Raw genomic sequence first — 23,708 nt, 5'->3', positions numbered from 1 at the left:
CCTAACGCGTTCTTTTTATTGCTAAACAGAGACAAACTGACACATCATATAAAAGAGACAATAAACATATTAAATATACATAAATTTTTATATATCTGTATAAAACTTAAATCTATATAATAGAGCACGACCGGGGCAGGGTTGTTAACTCTTTCGCTGCCGACGCTCAGAGACCCTATCAATAGAGCTACAGGAATCGAAGAAGTCTAATCCCAACCCATTTCACCATTTATTGTGGGGTAAGCCGCTACGTTTAATAGATCCATAGCCGCTAAACTTAGCATCTCTATTTCACAAAGAGGGAGAATAGGATTCCAGCTGGAGGCTGCACTCACCTACTATAGAAGACTGGCAGCTAGCCTACATCAAACAATAAAGAAACTAACTACATGGGCTGCTAAGGAACAAGAAATTGGGGAGTGTATCAGAGCCATAAGGCCCTTGAACAGTGAGCAATAAGATAGAGTTATATGGATGCCTGATCACTTAGTTTTCCATAAAAAACGCCAGGAGGTTAATCAGAGCTACTATGCCTTGGTTGAATTAAAATCGGAGATCTTTTTAAGAAGGGAAAGGCTTATGGTGGATACCTAGGCACCTAGAGACGAGGAAGGGCGTAGTAAGCGACGAAATGCTTCGGGGAGTTGAAAATAAGCGTAGATCCGGAGATTTCCGAATAGGTCAACCTTTCGAACTGCTGCTGAATCCACGGGCAAGCAAGAGATGCGAGAGCCGTGGCACTGCGGATAACTCCAAGGTCTATACTCTTTTTTCCTCGGGTTCCTACTATCATAGCTGCCTTATCAGGGACTGCAGTTGCTTGTAAGGATCACTTGGATTGCTACCCCAAGGCGCCATCCATCCGGACCCTTTTATGTTTATGTCAGAAACTCAGAATATGTTCTGTCATTATAATTGTACCTTTGTTTAAACCTAGACATAATGGCTGATCCTTAGTTAAAGCAAACAACAAAAGTTTCCATGGTTTAATAAAGGAAAACCGAAAATGACACAAATAAAAATATCGTTCCCTAGCCATGAGTCCACAGCACTCTTGCATTTTTTTTCTCCCTCCTTTAAAATGTGAGTCCTTCGATAGTAAGTTACCTTAATTTCTTATTGAATTTTTCTGTGTTCTTTTTCCAAACTTAATGGAAGAAGTGAAATTATAGATAAAATTTAAAGCAAATGCTTACATCATATATATAGAAAATTAAGTAAATAAACAAAGAGAGTTCATAAGGAATACATGCCTATTTGAAGCATTCACCTCTCACTGCTGACACAAGTAAGTGTATAGGTGTCCTATTTTTTGATAAATTTCATTGTGACCATTAGACTATTAGTATATTGTTTAATGAGATAGATAAAAATATTAATTGTAATGTTGTCTTTTATTGAACAAATAGGCATATGGAAGAAAAAAAGAAGGCACCATATGGTTGGGCTCGGTTATATAGCTTTGAGCTAGTCCATTGTACATGACCCTAAGAAAGAAAAAAAAGAAGGCAAAGTTGTGCTGTGCAATGCCTCGTGTCTAAACGTGAAACCCGTTTCTCAAACCGTAACACTGGCTAAAGAAATGGATGACATTCTTGACTTGAAGCACATAGATGCATGTTCATAGCTATTGAAGCATTCAAATTCCGAAAAAGTAAAGTTAGTGGCTTGTTCATTGGCCTCTTCCCAACTTGTGAAAACACCAGGATGATGTCCCTTGGTTACAGCAACGAAGAGGAAACGTTTAAGACTTTCATCCATCTTGTTCTATCCTTGTACAACTCACTCGATGTATAGTGGAGTGGAACTAAAAAAATGCAATTCTCAGAGGCGGAACTACAAATATATATTCAACATAATGGATCTAAAGTAGCGGCGTCAAAAATTCCCAGGAGGTGGGGATCCCACGGGGACCGCCTCGAATGGGGACCAGTGATGGAAAATTTTTTCCGTGGGGATGGGGATGGGGAGTGAAATTCCCCCGAGACAGGCGCGGGATCCGAGCGGGGATTGACGATTGGATTTTTGACGGTTTAGAATTTCACTAATAAAACCTCGTTGTAAAGTATAGCTTCTAAACCAACAATAATCCTTTCATACAAAAATTTGTTTGTCACAAGTAACAAACCCCTAAATTCTATAAACCGAAGTATTTAAACCTCGGGTCGTTCTCCCTAGGAATTACAATGAAGTGTCTTGTTATTGGTTATGGATTGTATTTTGGGGTTTTGGGATAAGAGACATGAAATGTAAATGACAATAAAAATAAACTAACAACTAAAAAGCACTTGGCAAGGTTGTGAGAATTAGAAGTCCTATCCTAGTTATCCTCCTCGATTGTGACCACAATTGTCCATTGCTACCACTTAGTTAACCTCTAATAATGGAGGAAAGTCAAGTGGATGAATCAACTTGATTCCACAAGTCCTAGCCAACTCCCAAGGGAAAGACTAGCTTTAGTGGTATCTAAATCAATTAGCAACTTCTAATTATCAATCAACAAAGACATTAGATAACTCAAGCGTCACTAATTACTCTACCATAGCCAAGAGGAACAAAATCTATACTAAAATCCAACTAAGCATTTCATCAAACACTTGGAAGGCATAAAAGAAAAGCAAAGTAAATTGATAACAAAAATAGAATCTAACAACAATTATGGCAATGAATTAACAACAACAATCAAAAGGAACACAATTATTATGAATTACCTCTACTTGAATTGAAAGAAAATAGAAGGAGCAAAAGTAGATCTACAACAAAACATAAGAACAACATAAAGGAAATTGCAATGTAACAACAAAGAATTGAAAGGTAGAAGTAGAAGAAAGCAAAGATTAAAACCTAGATCTAAGATTATTGAACTAAACCTAATCCTAATTCTAGAGAGAAGTGAGAGCTTCTCTCTCTAGAAAACTAACTCTCACTACTAAACTAAGCTAAAACTAAACTAATGGTCAAAAGTAAGTAAAGTATGAAAAGTATCTCCAGTCTCCCATTTTGATGATTGGATTTTTGATGGTATAGAATTTCACAAATGAATTCTCGTTGCAAGTATAGTTTCTAAACCAATCACTAATCCTTTCATACAAAAAGTTGTTTGTCACTAGTACAAACCCCTAAAATTTATAAACCGAAGTATTGGACCTCGGGTCGTTCTCCCTAGGAATTACAATAAAGTGTCTTGTTATTGGTTATGAGTTATTTTGGGGTTTTGGATAAGAAGCATGAAAAGTAAATGGCAATGAAAATAAACTAACAACTAAAAAGGTCTTGGCAAGGGTTGGTGGTCAAAGATCTCTATCCTAATCACTAACCACAATATGAGAATTGGCAAGGATTAATCTCATTAAATCATCCTCTAACTAGTAGTAAAGGAAAGTCAAATGAGCTATATCAATCCTAGTCCATAAGTCCTAACTCTCCACTAATTCAATTAGTGAGAACTAGAGTCAATGAATCCCAATCATCAATTACTTGGACATTAGTAACTCAAGAGTTCCTAAGTTACCTTTCCAAGCCAAGAACATAAAACTCTACTCTAAAATCCAACCAAGCATTTCATCAAACACTTGGAAGGCATAAAAGGAAAGCATAGTAAAATTGCAAGAAAGGTAAATCTACACTACTCAATTTGCAAGGAATTAAACAACAACAAATCAAATGAACACAATTATTATGATTTACCTTGAATTGAATTGAAAGAGAAAGGGAGGAACAAAAGTAGATCTACAACAAAATGCAAGAACAACATAAAGGAAATTACAACAAAAGGATGGAAGAAGAATGAATGTAACAACAAGGAATTGAGAAGATAGAAGTAGAAGAAGATGAATTAAAATCTAGATCTAAGAACTAAACCTAATCCTAATTCTAGAGAGAAGTGAGAGCTTCTCTCTCTAGAAACTAATTACAAAGCTAAACTAAACTTAATTGGTAACTAACACCTAAAGTATGAAAAGTATGAAAAGTCCCTTGATTCCCCTTCAATCCTTGGCTTAAATAGCATCAGAAATGAGTTGGATTGGGCCCACAAGGCTTCTAAAATCGCTGGCCACGTTTGCATTAAGTGGGTCATGTGCCACCATCGGCGCGTCCGCGTACCGTGCGCGTGCGCGCCCCTATGCGCGATGCAACTATGGCAAATCTTATATCGTTTCGAAGCCCCGGATGTTAGCTTTCCAACCCAACTTGAACCGCATTATTTGGACCTCTGTAGCTCAAGTTATGGCCGATTAAGTGCGAAGAGGTCGGCTTGACAGCTTTCCGGTTCTTCCATTTCTTCATGAGTTCTCCAACTTTTCATGCTTTCTTTCTTCATTCCCTTGATCCAATCTTTGCCTCCTAAACCTTAAATCACTTAACAAACATATCAAGGCATCTAATAGAATCAAGGTGAATTAAATTTAGCTATTTTGAGTCCTAAAAAGCATATTTTCACATTCAAGCACAATTAAAGGAGAATATACAAAACCATGCTATTTCTTGAATAAATATGGGTAAAAGGTGATAAAATCCCCAAAAATCAATACAAAATAAACCGTCAAATTGGGGTTTGTCAACCTCCCCACACTTAGACCAAGCATGTCCTCATGCTTAAACCAAGAATGAAGTAAGGGTATGGCATTTATTCAATGGAAACTAACTAAATGCAATCTACCTATATGCAACTATCTAAATGAATGCAAGTGCTTGGTCAAAATAAATCAATTCCCAAGAAATATATATGCACAAGGGCTAAGGACTAGCAAGTCTAATCCACAATTGAATTGAGTTATTAAATATTTTTACAAACTTGCATGAAGAATGATGATCATAGGTGAAAACATGTAATTGAGCATCAAACCCTCACCGGATGTGTTTGCACTCTATTCGCTCAAGTGTTTAGGGTTGATTCACTCAATTCTCCTCTATTTCATGCTTTCCAAGATTTGTTTTTCTTCTAACAATCAACAATTATTCAATGCATGCATACATGTATCATGAGGTCTTTTCATTGGTTGTAATGGGGTTAGGGTCAAGGTAGGATGCATATTTGGTCAAGTGAGCTTGAAATTTGAATCTTTGATAAGCTTAAACTTCCCACCTAACCTATGACATCCTATACAATTAAGTTCTAATCTAACTACCCATTTTTCACCTTTTCACATACTCATGCATTTTCTTTTCATTTCACAACTCATATGCATTGATCTTATTGAACTTCACCTTGGGGCATTTTGTCCCCTTTTTATTTCTTTCTTTTTCGTTTTCTTTCTTTTTCCATTTTTTTCTATACTTTTCATATATTTTTATATTTTTTTTTGTTTTTCTCATTTTTTTCTTTCTTTCAAACTATATACAAGAGTACCAATGCATAAGGTCTATACATTTAATCAATACATGAGCATGTACCCAATTCCCAATATTTACAGTAATAATACAAAACTACCCTTTTATTCACCCAATGTCCCAAGGTTCCCACACTTGAATGATACACACACTTTAGCCTAAGCTAATCAAAGATCCAAATAAGGACATTTATTGTTTTTCGCTTTAAGGCTTGTAATGTGCTAAATTAAGAACAAGTGGGTTAATCGTAGGCTCAAATTTGGCTAACAATGGAAGATAAAAGGTAAGGCTATTTGGGTAAGTGAGCTAATAAAATGATGGCCTCAATCATATAAATGCATGAATACACAAAATAATGGACATAAAGAATCAAACAAATCAAAGATTACAATCATAGAAAGAGAATAATGCACACAAGAAGGAAAAATAAGTGGTTATAAGATGTAACCACACCGTTAGGCTCAAATCTCACAAGCTTGTGTTCTTAGCTCATAAATCATGTTCCACAAAATATATAATTCAAGCAAGTTCTATGAAAAGTTTTCCACTCAAATCAATTGGTGCCCTATAGATAGAAATCTTGAAAAATTCTCATTATCTTGACTAAGCTTATTGTGTATACATATGCAAAAATAAGAAAATGCAAGTAAAAATCCTAAAATCCTAGAATGAAATGCAAAAGTATTGGAGTTAGAAATTTGTCACCCAAGATTGCCGATCGGTCGGACGACCTCCCCACACTTAAAAGTTTGCACCGTCCTCGGTGCACTCAAAGATGAGCAAGGGGGTATGGCGACTCTCCAGATTGCTATGTGTTCTTTCTTCCGCTTCCATGGTTGCTTGTGGTGCATTCGTTATGAAAAACAAAAATATAACACCATAAGATGAGAAGATATAAAAGCAAGGAAGCATACATTGTTGGAATGAGGTAAATCACTAGAATGAGGTGAGTGAATTAGTGTGACATTAAGAAATATTAGGTGTGTGAATTCTAAATTGCGCGGTTTAGAATACACATTAGCATAAAAGCTATGTCACAAAAGAAGCATGCACTTCACTTATCCTAGTGTGCTTGAGATGCTTTAAGTAAGCTTGTAAGGTAAGACAAGCATTAGAGAAGCATGAAAGCATTCAAGTCAAACATATGGATGGATATAATCATGAAATACAATGCATTAAGGTAAATGCTCAACATTATCCATCAAGAGATTGCCTAATCAAAGAATACGGTTCAAATCACATGGTGGCTAGCTACAACATGCAATTCAAAAGAGTTATAAGCTCGAAGACAATTCTCATCACTTGGTATTTTTCAAAAGGTAAGCATGAAGAACTCAAAACCAAGTAACAAAATATAACCTCAATCATAGAATCCAACAAAGATTATCTAAAAATATTCATGCTAAAATAGCACTTAGTCATAAGGGATATGGCAATGTATAGTAAACAAAGTCAATACTCCAACACTTATGATGAAAAGAGAGAAAATAGAGTGAAAACTAAACTAAAACTAACTAATCAACTAACTAACTAACTAATTTGTTAACTAAAATAAATGGTTGTCAATGGTGTTTGGAAGTGTTGGATGAGGGGTAGGAGGAGGGAAGAAGAAAGGAAAAAGGGAGAAATGGAAGGAGGAGAAGAAAAGAAATGGATGGAAGAAGGGGCATCCACGCGCACGCACGCATGGCGCGCGCGCGTCGTTGGCTTATTTCGAGAGTGGCGCGTACGCGTCATGTGCGCGTACGCGCGAGTTGGTTTGTGCGAAAGGCACAACGTTGGCGCGGCGCAGGCACAACTCTCTGGAAAATGTATGGAGGTTGGAACTTCTCAATCCACGCGTGCGCACGCATGGCGCGCGCGCGTGGATGGTCGAAAATACTGGACGTGCGCATACGCGCCATGTACGCGTACGCGTGGATGGTGCTCTGTTTTTCAAAAAAAATTTTCTATGTTTTTGCACCAATCCAAGCATTCCAAACCTCCAAACACCTACCAAAACACCACAAAGCCTTATTTAACATACTTAAACTACCAAACATACTCAACTAACTAAACAAAGCATGAAATTAAACTAATTCTACCAATATATACAAAAGAGAAAATGAAAGGATTTTACCATGGTGGGTTGTCTCCCACCTAGCACTTTTGTTTATTGTCCTTAAGTTGGACTTATGGGGAGCTCCTCATCAAGGTGGCTTGTGCTTGTATTCATCTTGAAACTCCCACCAATGCTTGGTTCTCCATTGTGCCCCAAGTAGATTCTTCATGGATTGAGCCAAGTCTTGATGGAGTTCTTCACAAGCTTGGGACTCCCAAAGTTGATCCTCTTCTTGTAATCCGGGATCCCACACTTTATTTTCATACCCGTCTTGAGGTTGATCATCCTTATTAGTCCAACCGGGTGGTGAGTAAGGTGAATTCTCTATATAGTGGCCAACAATTCTCCTAGACCCATCTATTTGAGCACTACTCCAACCTTTATATCTCATGTTTGATGCATCAACCATAATGAGCCTTGATTTGCAACGCCAACCACAAAACCTTTTGCGTTTACGCTTCATCCCACAAAGCTCCCTAAGTTGGCCATCCGTTTCAAGCAAACCATATTCAAGTGGGATAATAAAGCTAATAGAAATAAATTTCACCCACTCAAATGAAGGAGTAGATGGCAACCTAGGCAAAGACAACTCCAAGAGTTTTGATAAAGCGTATTCAATTCCCATCCTCCTTTTTCTAAGGATTTCCACCTCTTCACAAGACTTCTCAATTATAATCCTTTGTTCAATAATTTTATATAAACCTTTTCTCCTACTCAAGTCATAAATGGGAGGGTGAGAAAAATTTACCTCCACATTGCTTTCCATCTCGTTGGGAGAAGGTTCTTCATGCTCAAAGGATTCTTCACCACTAAGGTTTGATGCTTGATCTTCATCACCAAGGGAACTCACTTCTTGCTCTATCCCATCCAAATCTTCATATGGAATATGTCTTGGAAGGTGTGCACTTTCCTTCCTAGCATCAATTTCAATCATCTTGGAGGGGTTTTCTTCAATTCTAGATTCCCATGGAGGCTCCGCATCTTCTAAGTCTTCAACCAATTCTTCCCTTTCTTCAATAATCATAGCTTCCTCCAATTGTTCCAATACAAAGCAACTTCCTTCATTTCCCACCGGAGTTTCCAATCTCTCCTTCATGCTATGTTCTTCATTTGATTCTCCACATGTAGCCATGGGAGTTTCTTGAGTGTTCAAGCATTGGGAGGCTAATTGATTTGTTACCGCATCCAAGATGGCCATGAAATTTTGCACATCCCTTTTCATCTCTTCTTGCCCTTGAACAAGAACACCAAGGATGTTATCCATTAGAGATTGGGGTGGGCGGAAGGGTTCATTAAATTGGGGGGAAGGTTCATAGTAGGAAGGTGGTTCTTCTTGGTAGAGTTGTGGTGGTTCTATGTTTTCCATTCTTTCCACTTGTTGCACAACACACTCCATGGTTGCTTGAAATTGATCCAATGCTTCCTTGAGATGATTCCTTGACTCTTGTTTCTCTTGGATAGTAAGATTAGGATCATGTGGCTCTTGGATCAATGGATATGAGTATTCTTCCATGGGAGGTTGTGGTGGAAAGTAGTATTCATCTTGTGGTTGAAAATTTTCATATATTGGAGGTGATTCATCTTGGCAATAATGTGGAGGAAGTGGCTCTTGAAAATATTGATGTTGGAATGGTGGTGGCTCTATATGTGGTTCATATTGCCTATATGGTTGTTGGTATGGTGGATAAGAATTAGGGTCATATGGAGGTATTTGGTGAAAATAGGCTTGTGAGTGTGGTTGAGGTTCATGTTGAGGATATGACTCATAGGCATATGGTGGTGGTTCTTGAAAGTCACAAGGAGATTCACCATAGCCATTGGGTTGGTATGCATCATAGAATGGCTCTTCTTCATAGTGCATTGGTGGAGGTTGTTGCCATGAAGATTGATCATATGTATATGGCTCCACCCACCCTTGGTCATCCCATCCTTGATGCACATCTTCATTGAAGTTCCCATTTCCTACAACATAGTTGTAATCACACTCATAGCCAAAGTGAGAATTCATAGTAAAAGTAAAAATAAGAAACAAAAGCTAACAAGAAATAATGAAACAAAGTCCTAAAACAAGTAGAACTAACAAGCAATCCAAAAATCAAGCTATTCACAATATTCACATATATACAATAACCAATAACATAACACCATTGCAACTCCCCGGCAACGGCGCCATTTTGATGATTGGATTTTTGATGGTATAGAATTTCACAAATGAATTCTCGTTGCAAGTATAGTTTCTAAACCAATCACTAATCCTTTCATACAAAAAGTTGTTTGTCACTAGTACAAACCCCTAAAATTTATAAACCGAAGTATTGGACCTCGGGTCGTTCTCCCTAGGAATTACAATAAAGTGTCTTGTTATTGGTTATGAGTTATTTTGGGGTTTTGGATAAGAAGCATGAAAAGTAAATGGCAATGAAAATAAACTAACAACTAAAAAGGTCTTGGCAAGGGTTGGTGGTCAAAGATCTCTATCCTAATCACTAACCACAATATGAGAATTGGCAAGGATTAATCTCATTAAATCATCCTCTAACTAGTAGTAAAGGAAAGTCAAATGAGCTATATCAATCCTAGTCCATAAGTCCTAACTCTCCACTAATTCAATTAGTGAGAACTAGAGTCAATGAATCCCAATCATCAATTACTTGGACATTAGTAACTCAAGAGTTCCTAAGTTACCTTTCCAAGCCAAGAACATAAAACTCTACTCTAAAATCCAACCAAGCATTTCATCAAACACTTGGAAGGCATAAAAGGAAAGCATAGTAAAATTGCAAGAAAAGTAAATCTACACTACTCAATTTGCAAGGAATTAAACAACAACAAATCAAATGAACACAATTATTATGATTTACCTTGAATTGAATTGAAAGAGAAAGGGAGGAACAAAAGTAGATCTACAACAAAATGCAAGAACAACATAAAGGAAATTACAACAAAAGGATGGAAGAAGAATGAATGTAACAACAAGGAATTGAGAAGATAGAAGTAGAAGAAGATGAATTAAAATCTAGATCTAAGAACTAAACCTAATCCTAATTCTAGAGAGAAGTGAGAGCTTCTCTCTCTAGAAACTAATTACAAAGCTAAACTAAACTTAATTGGTAACTAACACCTAAAGTATGAAAAGTATGAAAAGTCCCTTGATTCCCCTTCAATCCTTGGCTTAAATAGCATCAGAAATGAGTTGAATTGGGCCCACAAGGCTTCTAAAATCGCTGGCCACGTTTGCATTAAGTGGGTCATGTGCCACCATCGGCGCGTCTGCGTACCGTGCGCGTGCGCGCCCCTATGCGCGATGCAACTATGGCAAATCTTATATCGTTTCGAAGCCCCGGATGTTAGCTTTCCAACCCAACTTGAACCGCATTATTTGGACCTCTGTAGCTCAAGTTATGGCCGATTAAGTGCGAAGAGGTCGGCTTGACAGCTTTCCGGTTCTTCCATTTCTTCATGAGTTCTCCAACTTTTCATGCTTTCTTTCTTCATTCCCTTGATCCAATCTTTGCCTCCTAAACCTTAAATCACTTAACAAACATATCAAGGCATCTAATAGAATCAAGGTGAATTAAATTTAGCTATTTTGAGTCCTAAAAAGCATATTTTCACATTCAAGCACAATTAAAGGAGAATATACAAAACCATGCTATTTCTTGAATAAATATGGGTAAAAGGTGATAAAATCCCCAAAAATCAATACAAAACAAACCGTCAAATTGGGGTTTGTCAGGGATCCCCCCCATCCCTGATAATTCTCCGAATTTTTGAACTTACTTAATAACCCTTACTTTATTTCTAATATAGGGGTTCTTTTAGTAATTTCACTCATTGAAAAATCCTAACTCTATTGTTCAAGATTTTATTTTATGGACTATAATTTGCTATGTTATATTTCTGGACTTATAATCTTGGATAAGATATGATTGTGTGTTTGTAATAATATTTTGTAGTTTATTTTTTAATTTTTTTTATATTTTTTATTATAATTTCCATATGAATATTAAACATAGGGAGATGGGGAATGGACCCCGCAGGAAATGCGGGAAACGCGGAGAACAGGGATGGGGACAATTATTCTCTCGTGGCGGAGAACGGGGCGGGGATGGGAATTAATTCTGGGGGCGGGGACGGGGAGGAAGAAGGCATCCCCCGCCCCGCCCCGCCCCGCCTCATTGACATCCCTAATCTAAAGGCTTCTTTTTTTATTTTTTTTTTCATTTTAAATAAGGCCTAGCATACTTTCAGCATGTGGCCTTCAAACACAATTAACTATAGGTTGTTAACAATTGAAGACCCAATACACTTTTTAAAAAAATTCTAATACATTTTTTATTGGCCCAAAATTCAACACAAACTTCTCTTATTTATGAAAGAGTAAAGTATCGTTTTTATCCCTAACGTTTGGGGTAAATCTTATTTATGTCCCTAACGTTTAAATCGTCCTATTTGTATCCCTAACGTTTGTAAAAGTGATTCAATGTTATCCTGCCGTCAATTACACATCATGAACGCTTTAGTTTGAGTTTTAAAAATCCCTTCTTGAAGTTAGAATACAAATGTCTGAGATAGAATCGATGATCTACTCTGAAAAATAGCTCATCAAATGTTAAAACTAATTCCTACAACATTTACATAATTCACTTTTCTAGGGACATAATTGAATCTAAACACAAATAGTGGGTATAATATTAAAATCGACCACATCTAAGTGAGACCTAATTGAGAATGAATACATCCAAGTGAGAATAATTGAAAAATATAATATGATTTGTTAGTATAATTGATATTATGATAACATTGAATCACTTTTATAAACGTTAAGGATACAAATAGGACGATTTAAATGTTTGGGACACAAATATGACTTACCCCAAACATTGAGGACAAAAACGATACTTTACTCTTTATGAAATAAACCCCACGTACGGGGAATAAACAATTCTTCTATAAACCCATAAACAAGTTTCTTGGTAATAAAGCAGGAAAATTTTTGCCACGCCACTAAAATCTGTGCTATGTGTTGACAATGGAAGTGTGACAGCACCGAGGTGAATGCTTCACCTTATCCTGCCAGGTGCAGGTTAAAACTCACCAACATATCAAACATACATAAATTTCTGTATATCTGTATAAAACTTAAATCTGTATAATAGAGCGACCCTATTATGTTTATGTCAGAATATGTTCTCTCATTATAATTGTACCTTTGTTAAAACCTAGACATAATGAATGATCCTTAGTTAAAGCAAACAACAAAAATTTCCATAGTTTAATAAAGGAAAACCGAAAATAACACAAATAAAAATCTCGTTCCCTAGCCATAAGTCCACAGCACTCTTGCATTTTTTTTTTCTCTCTCCTTTAAAATGTGAGTCCTTCGATAGTAAGTTTCCTTAATTTCTTATTGAATTTTTCTGTGTTCTTTTTCCAAACTTAATGGAAGAAGTGAAATTATAGATAAAATTTAAAGCAAATGCTTACATCATATATATAGAAAATTAAGTAAATAAACAAAGAGAGTTCATAAGGAATACATGCCACGGAAAATGATGTGCTATTACAAGCAGTCATAATATTATTTTAAAATCCATTTAGCATTTTATGGAAGGGAAATCACATTATTTGACATTAATTAATAGCCGCTTAATTGACTCATAATGACTAGAATCACGGTTGTTTACTTGTTTGTTGTTTTCCCTAACCCTTCCAACATGAAAGGGACGTAAAAGGAGACATCCACATCAGAATATCACTTCTAGCTTCTAAGCAAAGCAGTAGGACGCAGTTTTTTCTTTTTTAAGGAAATATCACACTTAATTTTTTTTTGAATAAACGAGCATTTATACTCATAAAAGATGAAAACGCTGACATATCTACTCACATTAAATCGAAACTAAATTTATACACACACAAGATGTCTTTTGTGTGGCAAAAATACCTTGTCTTTAGAGGGTTGGAGTGCCACGTAGGGTACTTTTGTCACACGAAAGACATATTGCGTGGGTACAAGTTTAGTTTCGATCTAGTGTGAGTACATATATCAGCGTTTTCATCTTTTATGGGTACAAATGGTCATTTATTCTTTTTTTTTTTTAAATGAAGAACCAATCACTATTATTACTCTATCTACTAGATTAGAATCATTTTTTTGGATATAAGAAGCATGTATGTGTTTTGCATTATTGTGAAAAATATGGGTGCTAGACATAGATTTGAAAATAGTTTTTTCTAAAACAGAGATGAAGAAATCGGACTATCCAATTTCTTTGTAAAAAAATTAAGCTTACTAATCGGACAATTCGATTAGTGTGAAAGAAAAAATTTAAATTTTGGTGAAGGTAATCAGACTATCCAATTTGTGCTGCTGATACCACAGTTGCGTAAAACACTTATACACTCTATATCTAATTCTACACCATTTCCTCTCTTACATCTAAATTAAAAAGTGACTAGATTAATCACGTCTATTGTTGTAAATTATATCACGATGATCTAAAAATAATTAAGATCTTACATTCTCAAAATTAATCAAGTTAAATATGACAAATCAGCCTTTATGCACCAAATAATTCAGCCTTCAGCTTGCACTTCTGCTTTTGGATTTATAAACGAAAAAGTTCCCATTTAATTATTGAATTACCTTTTGTTAATTAAATTCTAGTTAAATTTTAGATAAGGATTAACTATTGACAATGAATGTCATTAACAAACTCCCAACACTCTCCCCATAAAAATCCTCTCGTACTTCTACCCTAACCAATAATTTATTTTTTAAAAATATAGAACAAAGTAAATAAATAAAATAGAATAAATCACTAAAATTGGTCAAGGTTCATCGTATTCATGTAACAAAATAAATAAATAAATAAATAATTTCGCTACTTTATCAGCATTATTTTTATTAATTTTTGTCAACTCTAATTTATAATGGTATTTAATGAAAATATTTTTGTAGATGTATTTAATAACAATATTTTTTTATGGTTATGTCTAATAAAAGTGTTTTTATAGATATATTTTCTAGATATATCTCTTTATATACGTGTTTAAAATATAATAATTAATTATTATTAATAATAAATTAGTAGATAGTATATTGATACCCTATACTTTTTCATAAATAAATAAATAAATAAATAGAAAGAAATCGTGTGGCAAATATGTATGATCCTCTCAGTCTGAAATAATGGTTTCCAACTTTCCATTTTAAACCACATTTTCGAATATTTAACATTATTATTTATTTATTTATTTTCCTAAATTCGTCCCTTTATTTTATTCTTCTCTCTGCTTTCTCTTTCTGAGCTCACCACCACATCCTTTCTTCTTCTTCTTCTTCTTCTTCTTCTTGAAGAAGTACATGGCTTCTCTTCAATTCTCTCTCTGAGATCCACAAGTTCTTGTCTTTCCACTCCCAATTTCCCATTCCACAAAACCCCACTTTCGAGGACTTCTCTTCTTTTCTTCCATTGTTCATAAGCTCATATATATTTATCCATTTCCCATTTAGTTGCGTTAGTGATTATCGCCACAGTAGATTCTCTAAAAGATCAGTTTTTTTTCCGCTGATTTTCCTCGCAGCAATTCATACTCCAACCTGATCTACTACTTTGCCCTTTCCAGCTAGAATTTTTGAGACTTCCAACAGTATTTTTCTCCCCTTTGTTTCCTCTTCCACTTTTGTTGGATTCTGACATAGTCGTATTCTAGTTCATGTTCCTGTTTTCTCAATCGTAGTTGTTGTATTATCTGCTGAAGTTTATTGGGTATGTTTTCTTATTGAGCTCTGTTGGGGTTTGAAGTGAAGGTTTTTCCTTTTACTTTTCTTTAATCTTATTTATTTATTAGCTCTTTGGGATATTTCTTTGCATTTTGATCATTCCCTCTTGATCCGGGAGTTCTAGTGCAAGTGTGGTTTTCCCTTTTTTCTGGGGTTTTGAAGTGGAAGTGGGAGTTCGGTTGATTTGGATTATACCCGAGAGAAGGGGCTGGTTGATGCAGCTTTTGCTTAAATAATTAAAAGTTCTTTTATGCTTAGTTTTGAAGATGCTGCCTGATCAGAGAAAAAAGGTAAAGTTACTCAGCTCATATGTATATCTTAATATGTTTTGGATTGGTGTTTTGTATTTTTTGGGGAGGAATTTAGTGGATGTTGAGGGGTAGGGAATGATATGTGTGGTGACTTGTGAATGTATCTATTGCCTATGTATGAATTTATACTCTTTTGGTGATTGAAATTTTGTTCTTTTATACAATCTAGTATTCTGTTTACTGTTTTAGTTGTGTGCTGGATATGGGGCTTGTGTGTGGTTAATAAATAATAATTGGTCTTGCAAATGTTTATGCTTCCCTGCCATATGCTAAATACTTTAGTTGGTTTATGAGAGGTCCTACAGAAAGTTTGTTTTTCACATAATTTAAAATGTTGTGGAGTGCTATTTTGGTTCCTGTGCTGTATCTAGACTATTGCAATGGATTTTCTATGCCTTTTTTTGGGGATGTTTCAAAATCTTCATTTTAATATGCTAAATCACTGATAACAAAGTCCTATTATCCAAGTTTTAATCATATTATGCAAGTAAAATACAATGATATTAGAGTTAAAGATGCCGAAGTACCCAACCACCTCCATTTTTGCTAAAGAGTGATCAAGTTTAACATACCCTGGGTGGTAACATAAATCATTGCGTAAATTTACTACGTGGAATGTGGATATGACTCTCAGAATTTGGAGCTACTAGAACCTTTGATGTTTATGAATAGGCCCAAACCTCATAAGGTTCTTGCAAATTTATGATATAAGTATTTGGACTAGAATACCTCTATTTCAGAATACAACATGCATGCATCTTGCGGAATGTTTAACTCTTAGCACAGCGTTTGGTTTTTCTTACTATCTTTACTAAATAGTGTTTGTTTTCTTTTAATCAAGTCATCTGTGGAAGTAGACTTCTTTACTGAATATGGTGAAGGGAGCAGATACAGAATAGAGGAAGTAATTGGTAAAGGAAGCTATGGTGTTGTTTGTTCTGCATATGATTCTCACACAGGAGAAAAAGTTGCAATTAAGAAAATCAATGACATATTTGAACATGTTTCTGATGCTACTCGCATTCTTCGTGAGATTAAGCTTCTTAGACTCTTACGTCATCCGGATATTGTGGAGATCAAACATATTTTGTTACCACCTTCTAGAAGGGAATTCAAAGATATATATGTTGTTTTTGAACTCATGGAATCTGATTTGCATCAGGTCATCAAAGCAAATGATGATCTGACACCAGAGCATTACCAGTTTTTCCTCTATCAGCTTCTCCGAGGCTTGAAGTATATACATACAGGTTCTGTTCTTTACATTTAGTTAATGGTTTGTTTCGGATTCTTCTTGTAGCATATTTGCTTTTGTTATTGCATAAAACTAGTTGCTTAATTATGAGCATCACAGCTGATTTCAAACTTCTCAATGTTATTGTAGCAAACGTTTTTCACCGAGACCTAAAGCCAAAAAACATTCTAGCAAATGCTGACTGCAAACTGAAGATTTGTGACTTTGGTCTTGCCAGAGTGGCTTTTAATGATACACCCACTGCCATATTCTGGACAGTATGATTATTCTTTTCCTTGAAACCTTCATCTTTAACATATCTCGTCTTTTTACTTCATCACAACTGAGTCCATTTTGTTTGCTCACAGGATTATGTTGCAACAAGGTGGTATAGGGCCCCTGAGCTGTGCGGATCCTTTTTTTCGAAGGTTTGATAAATGTTATCACTTCTATTTAATATACTTGATATATTTATATGACATTTATAATTGCTTGATCCAGAAAGTCTGGATGCTTATTTCTTTGAAATAGATTAACCAAAATTCTAATACATGCTAATACAAAATTTTTCTTCTAAATCTAATTTAAAACATTTTTGTATGCATCCTTATTCATATTGCTGTGGTACTATTCAATTTGCATTAAAAGCAAATATTAGATTGATCATGTTTGTGAATAAACATGAATAGTGTTTATCTACTTGTGTGTCTTTCACTGATCTATTATCCTTCACTCAGTAAATCACTATTGCCTGAACCATTTTCTTTTCAGTATACACCAGCTATAGACATATGGAGCATTGGCTGCATTTTTGCAGAACTTTTGACTGGAAAGCCTCTTTTCCCTGGGAAGAATGTTGTCCATCAATTGGATCTCATGACTGATCTTCTTGGAACACCATCTCTTGAAGCCATTGCTAGGGTCTGTTCTTCAGTTTCCCTTCCTCTTTGCAGTCTTGTGTGTGTTAGTTTTTACTTAATGCAACCTTGGTTGCATATCAATAGGTAAGGAATGAGAAAGCTCGGAGATACTTGAGCAGCATGCGCAAGAAGAAGCCAGTTCCTTTCTCCCAGAAGTTTCCTAATGCAGACCCCCTTGCTCTTCGTTTATTAGAAAGAATGCTGGCCTTTGAGCCTAAAGATCGGCCTTCTGCTGAAGAGGTTGAATTCTGAATTTCCATCCGTCTTTGGTTCAGTTTCTTTGGTAATCTTTTATTAACCTGGTATCTTGTGTATGATATTGTTAGGCGTTAGCGGATCCATATTTTAAAGGCTTGGCCAAGGTTGAGAGAGAACCTTCTGCCCAGCCAGTTACAAAGATGGAATTTGAGTTTGAGAGACGCAGGATAACAAAGGAAGATGTACGAGAACTTATATACCGTGAGATTCTAGAGTACCATCCAAAGATGTTAAAGGAATTTCTAGAGGGAGCAGAGCCAACAGGTTTCATGTATCCTAGGTATTGTTGTCTATGGCTGTAGCCGAACTTTTGTTTCATCCTTATTCTTTGCATTTCGTTAACCACTCAATACAATTTTTTATAATTGGCTATTCTCTAAATATCTCTATGTAACAGATTGAATTATTAACCATAAGCCATGCCATATTTGCTGGCTTTTTCTTAGTATTTAATTCCCCATGCAAGTGGACTTTGAAGGTAGAAGTTCTTTTGTAAATAATTAATGCTGAATGAGTATTTAGGGTTGATAAATCTTTTTTTTCTGTTACTTTATTCGATTGTATGTTTGTTCAAATGTAATAACCAAAGTTTTGTGCTTCATGGGATTGTAAATTTGACTTTTCAATCTGTCTCTATTTTGGCTAGATGTCCTTTGTTCATTTTTTATACCCCAATTGGTCCAACATGTCATGTTAGCCTTTGAATTTTGTTTTCCCTTTTGTGCTTTGGTGCTGTATTTTTTATCCTAACACCTTTTTCATCAGTGCTGTGGACCACTTCAAGAAACAATTTGCATATCTTGAGGAGCATTACGGCAAAGGTGGAACTGTTGTTCCACCAGAGAGGCAACATGCATCGTTACCCAGGTATCTTAATCTTGTTTATACTTGGGAAATGTTGCTTTGGATATTGTAGTTTTACCTCGTCAGGTCACTCGTTCAGCTGCTCTTCAATTGCCAACTCTTCTGACTGAACTCTGCTTGCAGACCATGTGTGTTGTATTCAGATAACTCGGTACAGAATACGGCTGAGGTGGCAAATGATCTATCCAAGTGTTGTATCAAAGAAGTTGAGAAACCACCCATGGATAGGAGCAGCGCTGTCCCTATGACTCGCCTTCCTTTGCAAGCTCCTCAAAATATTCAAGGTGAGATAACTGACTTTACCATGCAACTTTTGTTTCTGCATGGTCAAATAAAACAGTTTGTACCAAAGAAATAGATCCTGCATGAAGGTTTAATGTTTCTTATCCTCTCTTCAGGTGCTGCGGCAAGGCCTGGAAAAGTTGTTGGTTCAGTAATACGCTACAACAACTGTGGGGTAGCAGTAACAGCAGAGACTGAGCAGCGGAGGGTTGTTAGGAATCCAACTGTTTCAGCTCAGTATGCTGCTTCGAGCTGCTCATATCCGAGGAGAAGCAACCCTAGCTGTAAAAATGAGAGGGCGGAAGATGATGGGATTGAAGGCTCGAACGGACTGCAGCCAAAGCCTCAATACATGGCAAGAAAAGTTGCAGCTGCTCAAGGAGGACCTGGTGGTCAATGGTATTGAACATTGGATATGATGAACATGTGGCCAACAACAACTGCATTGCGCTATGAAGCTCTCCTACACACTTAATCTTTGATTATCTTAAAAGTAATTTGAAGTGGCATAACCTTGATCACCATGAAACAGCTGAAGAGCTTTAAGAGACTCAAGATTTTAAGAAGTTTGTAGCTCTTAGGTCATGCGAAATTTGCATAATCAATTTGAAAGTTAGAAGGGGTTCTCCCCATGATCCAATTGATGGTTTACTTTGCACTCTAATTGGTTGATTACAGATAACTGAAGCCTGAAGCTAGAGTAGTTGCTTCACTGCAGAACAGAAGTCTTTAGTTTTGTATTATTAGTATATCATTCATTTGGCACAATTCCAATGATATATGTATTATTTTAATCTAATCTTAGTCAAGATCAAGGTACCCTCTTATGTATGTTCAACAAAGTGGCTAGAGAATTTTAATTCAACAAATGCATTATCTTTCTCAATGAGTGACTTTTTATTTTGGTAGCGAGTGAATATTTCTACATGCCTAGTAAGTGTAACCTTTTTTATGTTATCATGCATTCGATATTTCATCCTCTAATAACCACAAAATAATTAACTAACTACTAAAAATATTATTTTGGTTCCTGAAATGTGGAAAATAAATTACTGCGGGAAATATTATTTTATTTGGTTTTTCTATCAAAGCTCTTGGAGTTTTATTGAATCGGCTAAGCAAAGAAAGTGATTCATTTGGACCCAACAAAAATAGGAAAAGTTTAAATTATAGGCTCGAAATGCTACGAAGAGAACCCAAAAGAAAACTACAATGACTTTTCCTAATAATAAGAGAGAATAGAAATGCTTGTGAAATCTAAAACTAATTCTAGATAAGAAGATGATATGGAATCTGAGAAAGAGAGCGAGTATTATTACCTGTGAGGGAGGGAGGCAGGCAAGCAAGCATCACGTTTTCTGTTCTTTTTACAGTGAGTGACAAATTTGCCCTTGACTCTCCCAAGTCCCAATCCCATGTTCCGAAGGTGGTTGTGTACCTCTCTCCCTCACTCCCTCCCCACCTTCCCACTAATAACCGCCAAACCCAAACCCACCCTCCTCAACTCCCTCACGCGCCTTTCCATATCCACGCGCCACTCTTACTCATCTAGAATGGGCGACACCAACCGGATCCCTTCCATCGACAAAGCTGACCGCTCCGAACTCCTCCGCTCCCTCGAATCCTCACTCGGATCCTCATTCAGCTCCGAACCCCTCCGACCCGAACCGAATCCGCTTATAATAGTCATCTGCGGCCCCAGCGGCGTCGGCAAGGACGCACTCATCCAACGCCTCCGGGACTCCCGCGGCAACCTTCACTTCGTCATAACCGCCACCACGCGCCCGAAGCGCCCTACCGAAGTTCACGGCCAGGACTACTACTTCGTCTCGAAGGAGGAGTTTCTCTCCATGGTGGAGGGCGACGAGCTTCTCGAGTACGCGCTGGTGTACGGTGACTATAAGGGCGTGCCAAAGCAGCAGATCAGAGAGTTCATGGCGAAGGGTTACGATATTGTGCTTAGGGTTGATATACAGGGTGCGCAGACGCTAAGGAAGGTACTGGGGAAATCGGCGGTGTTTATTTTTCTGGTGGCGGAGAGTGAGGCGGCGATGGTGGAGAGGCTGGTGGATCGGAAGACGGAGACGGTGGAGTCGCTGCTTGTGAGGATAGCGACGGCGAAGGAGGAGGTGAAGCACGTGAAGAATTTTGATTATTGTGTAGTGAATGCCCAGGGGAAGCTTGAGAATGCGGTGAAGCTTGTGGAGTCTATTATTGATGCTGAGAAAGCTAGGGTTAGACAGAGGAGTGCCGTCATATAGGTATTATTACTAAGCAAATATGCATTGTTTGCTTTCTTGCTTGTGTTCTTTGTTACTAATAGTGTGATTGTGGATTTGTGATTCCTGTGTTATGTAAATTCCAGAATGCACCATAGAAATTTGTAGGGTTTGATCTACTGTTAGGGATTGGATTCTCTATAGTGAGCTCAATGAGTTTTTTGCACAGGTTGTATAGGTGTATGTATGATTGATTGATATAGTTTATTCATTACTCTCTTCATTTTATGTTAATCTGTTGGGTTTTTTATTGCATTGCTTTCAAGTTTAAAATTTGTGTGTAAATACTGCAATTTGGAGAATAAAAAACTTCCACAAATTGGAGATTTTCTCTGCCGGAATGTGTTGACTTGTGTGTCATTCATTTAACTATTTACTAGTTCTGTTTGTGTACCTGCCTTTTCTTGATAATAATCATGAAGTGACAAGGTTTGCTATTTTCTTATTTTAACAAGAACTGCTGCATCCTTATGGATTGATATCATTATCAACTATGATAAAATCACATGTTATGTTGTAACTAATAGTATTATAAGCGATTTGCAATACTCGGTGATTAATCTTTCACGAGTAACACTTCTTTTATTTTCTTTGCTACTTGAAGTGAAGCTCATATGCTGTCTCTCTGCCATTTTTCCCCGTAGGTTTTTGATGTATAACAGCTGATATGCTGAGGAATCTACTACAATTTTCGCTCTTCTGGTTGTCATTGACAAGCACTACGTTCTTGATGATATCTTCATGGTTAGAGACATGTCATAGTGCTGTCTCTGATTCTTGCTGCTGCTGGTCAGCAACAGCATCAGATGGAGTAAGTGTTGAATTCTTGGTGAACAGAATTTAGCAGTGCCTAATATGATTTGTTTAATTTTGTTCGTTGATCTGGTAGGATATTTTGATGCAGACATTCAATTGAATTCACTGGATGAAAAAGTGCACTGATCTGATGTAAGCTTTCAAACTGATTCATGAGACAATGGAATTAATCAGAGCTGTATTCAGCTCAAACTTAAATGCAGTTTTTACCTTTTTATATACTCTGTTAAGATTTGGATATGCTTAGTAAGGATATGGAAAATCTGATGGAACTCAACTTCATTTTTACACCTTATCTACTATCTTCTAGAGTTCCAATTTTATAAAATGCATATCATAACTAATGGATGACTAAAATTAGAATGACGAGACAGAATAAAACCAAAGAAAAAGTATATTTGTAACAAATGAAAAACCATTGGCTTAAGCTTGTAAGTTAAGTCCATTCTGTTTTTCGTGTACGCTAAATTAAAACCAAAATATTTCGCAAGCTAAATCTGCTCAAGGTGTCACAATATGGTCCTTTAGTTAGTTATATCCCCTTCTTGCTTTCTTTTGTAGCTTCTATTTTTTCCCTCTCCACCGAACCCCTTTCTCTTTGCGCATACGCTTTCTTTCTGGGATGGGACCCAAACTAAAACGAAACATGGTTTTGCTAAGACCCTATTACTATTGAATTCTTAAATTAATTTTATAATAATGTAATCATTCTCTTAGAATAATCAACTAACATAATAATATTGGTTACTTAATTTAAGAAAAATAACAATATATCAATGCAGCATATACTTTGTTAAGATTGGTGTATTCCCATTGTTCATTGTACAAGATGGGCAGCATGTATATATGAAACATTAGCAGCGTAACTAGTAACTAGCTATAAGCTGTAGCCTTCAAAGTAACTCGTTAATTATTTAATCAATCATTAGTATTATCTTATTAGTAGTATAATTATTTGTAACAAGCAACTCATTTTGATATAGATTTTTAGTCAGATAAGTACGGCAACATGTACATTGTACGTGCACTCCAAGCGTCTCACATGGGTTATTTTAATAATCAGATGTGCATATTAACTCAGAATCACGATAATAACAATAATATTTCTTGTATTTCTTTTTTTTTTTTGAATTCTAATTTTTATTATTTATTTACTTTTAATCATGCTCTAGTTTTTTAATGCTCGGACTTGTATGGATTAGGATTACTCTATACTCTATGGTCTATACATCCGAAACAATTTTTGCAGAGTTTTTAATGGAAAAAAAAAACGGCGTGAATGAAAAATGATACTTTTTGTTTTTGATATTTGAGTAGTAATGGTGTTTTTTTGAAATGTGAACTGTTAGGGTGTTATTCTCAAATGTGGAACCGATTTGTAAGAGGTACAGAAATTAGACTGTTCGATTTGTGAGAAGTACATAAATCGGATAGAGAAATTTTTATTAAAAAAATAAAAAATTTGAGGTACAAAAGTCGGATTTGCTGATTTGTATATTTTTCACACTTTTAAAAAACACCAAAAA

At 36.1% G+C, this 23,708-nt stretch overlaps 2 protein-coding genes across 5 annotated transcripts; both read left to right on the top strand.

Moving 5' to 3' along the window:
- Window positions 1–14,616: 14,616 nt before the first annotated feature.
- On the top strand, window positions 14,617–19,973 carry LOC112741141 (mitogen-activated protein kinase 15). 2 transcript variants are annotated; one of them, XM_025789996.3, is made up of 11 exons: window positions 14,674–15,204; window positions 15,343–15,508; window positions 16,371–16,779; window positions 16,914–17,041; window positions 17,132–17,191; window positions 17,535–17,684; window positions 17,768–17,923; window positions 18,010–18,221; window positions 18,707–18,808; window positions 18,929–19,089; window positions 19,204–19,973. In XM_025789996.3, the coding sequence occupies exons 2-11, from the start codon at window positions 15,485–15,487 to the stop codon at window positions 19,491–19,493; spliced, it is 1,692 nt and encodes a 563-aa protein (XP_025645781.1). In that variant the 5' UTR covers window positions 14,674–15,204; window positions 15,343–15,484; the 3' UTR covers window positions 19,494–19,973. The 2 variants fall into 2 exon arrangements, with proteins under 2 accessions (XP_072069750.1, XP_025645781.1); XM_072213649.1 differs by having other exon boundaries at window positions 14,617–15,508.
- An 80-nt stretch (window positions 19,974–20,053) lies between these two features.
- Window positions 20,054–22,397, top strand: LOC112741142 (guanylate kinase 3, chloroplastic). 3 transcript variants are annotated; one of them, XR_003171380.3, is made up of 3 exons: window positions 20,229–21,348; window positions 22,011–22,177; window positions 22,271–22,397. XR_003171380.3 is itself a non-coding variant. In XM_025789998.3 (2 exons), the coding sequence occupies exon 1, from the start codon at window positions 20,503–20,505 to the stop codon at window positions 21,346–21,348; it is 846 nt and encodes a 281-aa protein (XP_025645783.1). In that variant the 5' UTR covers window positions 20,054–20,502; the 3' UTR covers window positions 22,011–22,397. The 3 variants fall into 3 exon arrangements, 1 of the variants encoding a protein (XP_025645783.1); XR_003171379.3 differs by having other exon boundaries at window positions 22,256–22,397; XM_025789998.3 differs by having other exon boundaries at window positions 20,054–21,348; window positions 22,011–22,397.
- Window positions 22,398–23,708: the final 1,311 nt, after the last annotated feature.

Source organism: Arachis hypogaea, chromosome 14 (assembly GCF_003086295.3).
Source record: "Arachis hypogaea cultivar Tifrunner chromosome 14, arahy.Tifrunner.gnm2.J5K5, whole genome shotgun sequence".
Classification (NCBI taxonomy): Eukaryota; Viridiplantae; Streptophyta; class Magnoliopsida; order Fabales; family Fabaceae; genus Arachis; species Arachis hypogaea.
The sequence above is the reverse complement of the archived record's forward strand: the minus strand, read 5'-3'. Positions and strand labels throughout refer to the sequence as shown.

Bases quoted from the DNA above. Each gene is read 5' to 3' on its own strand.
- LOC112741141 (XM_072213649.1), top strand. From the start codon at position 15,485: ATGCTGCCTGATCAGAGAAAAAAG. The intron at 17,042-17,131 runs GTATGATTATTC...GTTTGCTCACAG, and splicing joins CCACTGCCATATTCTGGACA to GATTATGTTGCAACAAGGTG. The intron at 17,685-17,767 runs GTCTGTTCTTCA...GCATATCAATAG, and splicing joins CTCTTGAAGCCATTGCTAGG to GTAAGGAATGAGAAAGCTCG.
- LOC112741142 (XM_025789998.3), top strand. From the start codon at position 20,503: ATGTTCCGAAGGTGGTTGTGTACCTCTCTCCCTCACTCCCTCCCCACC.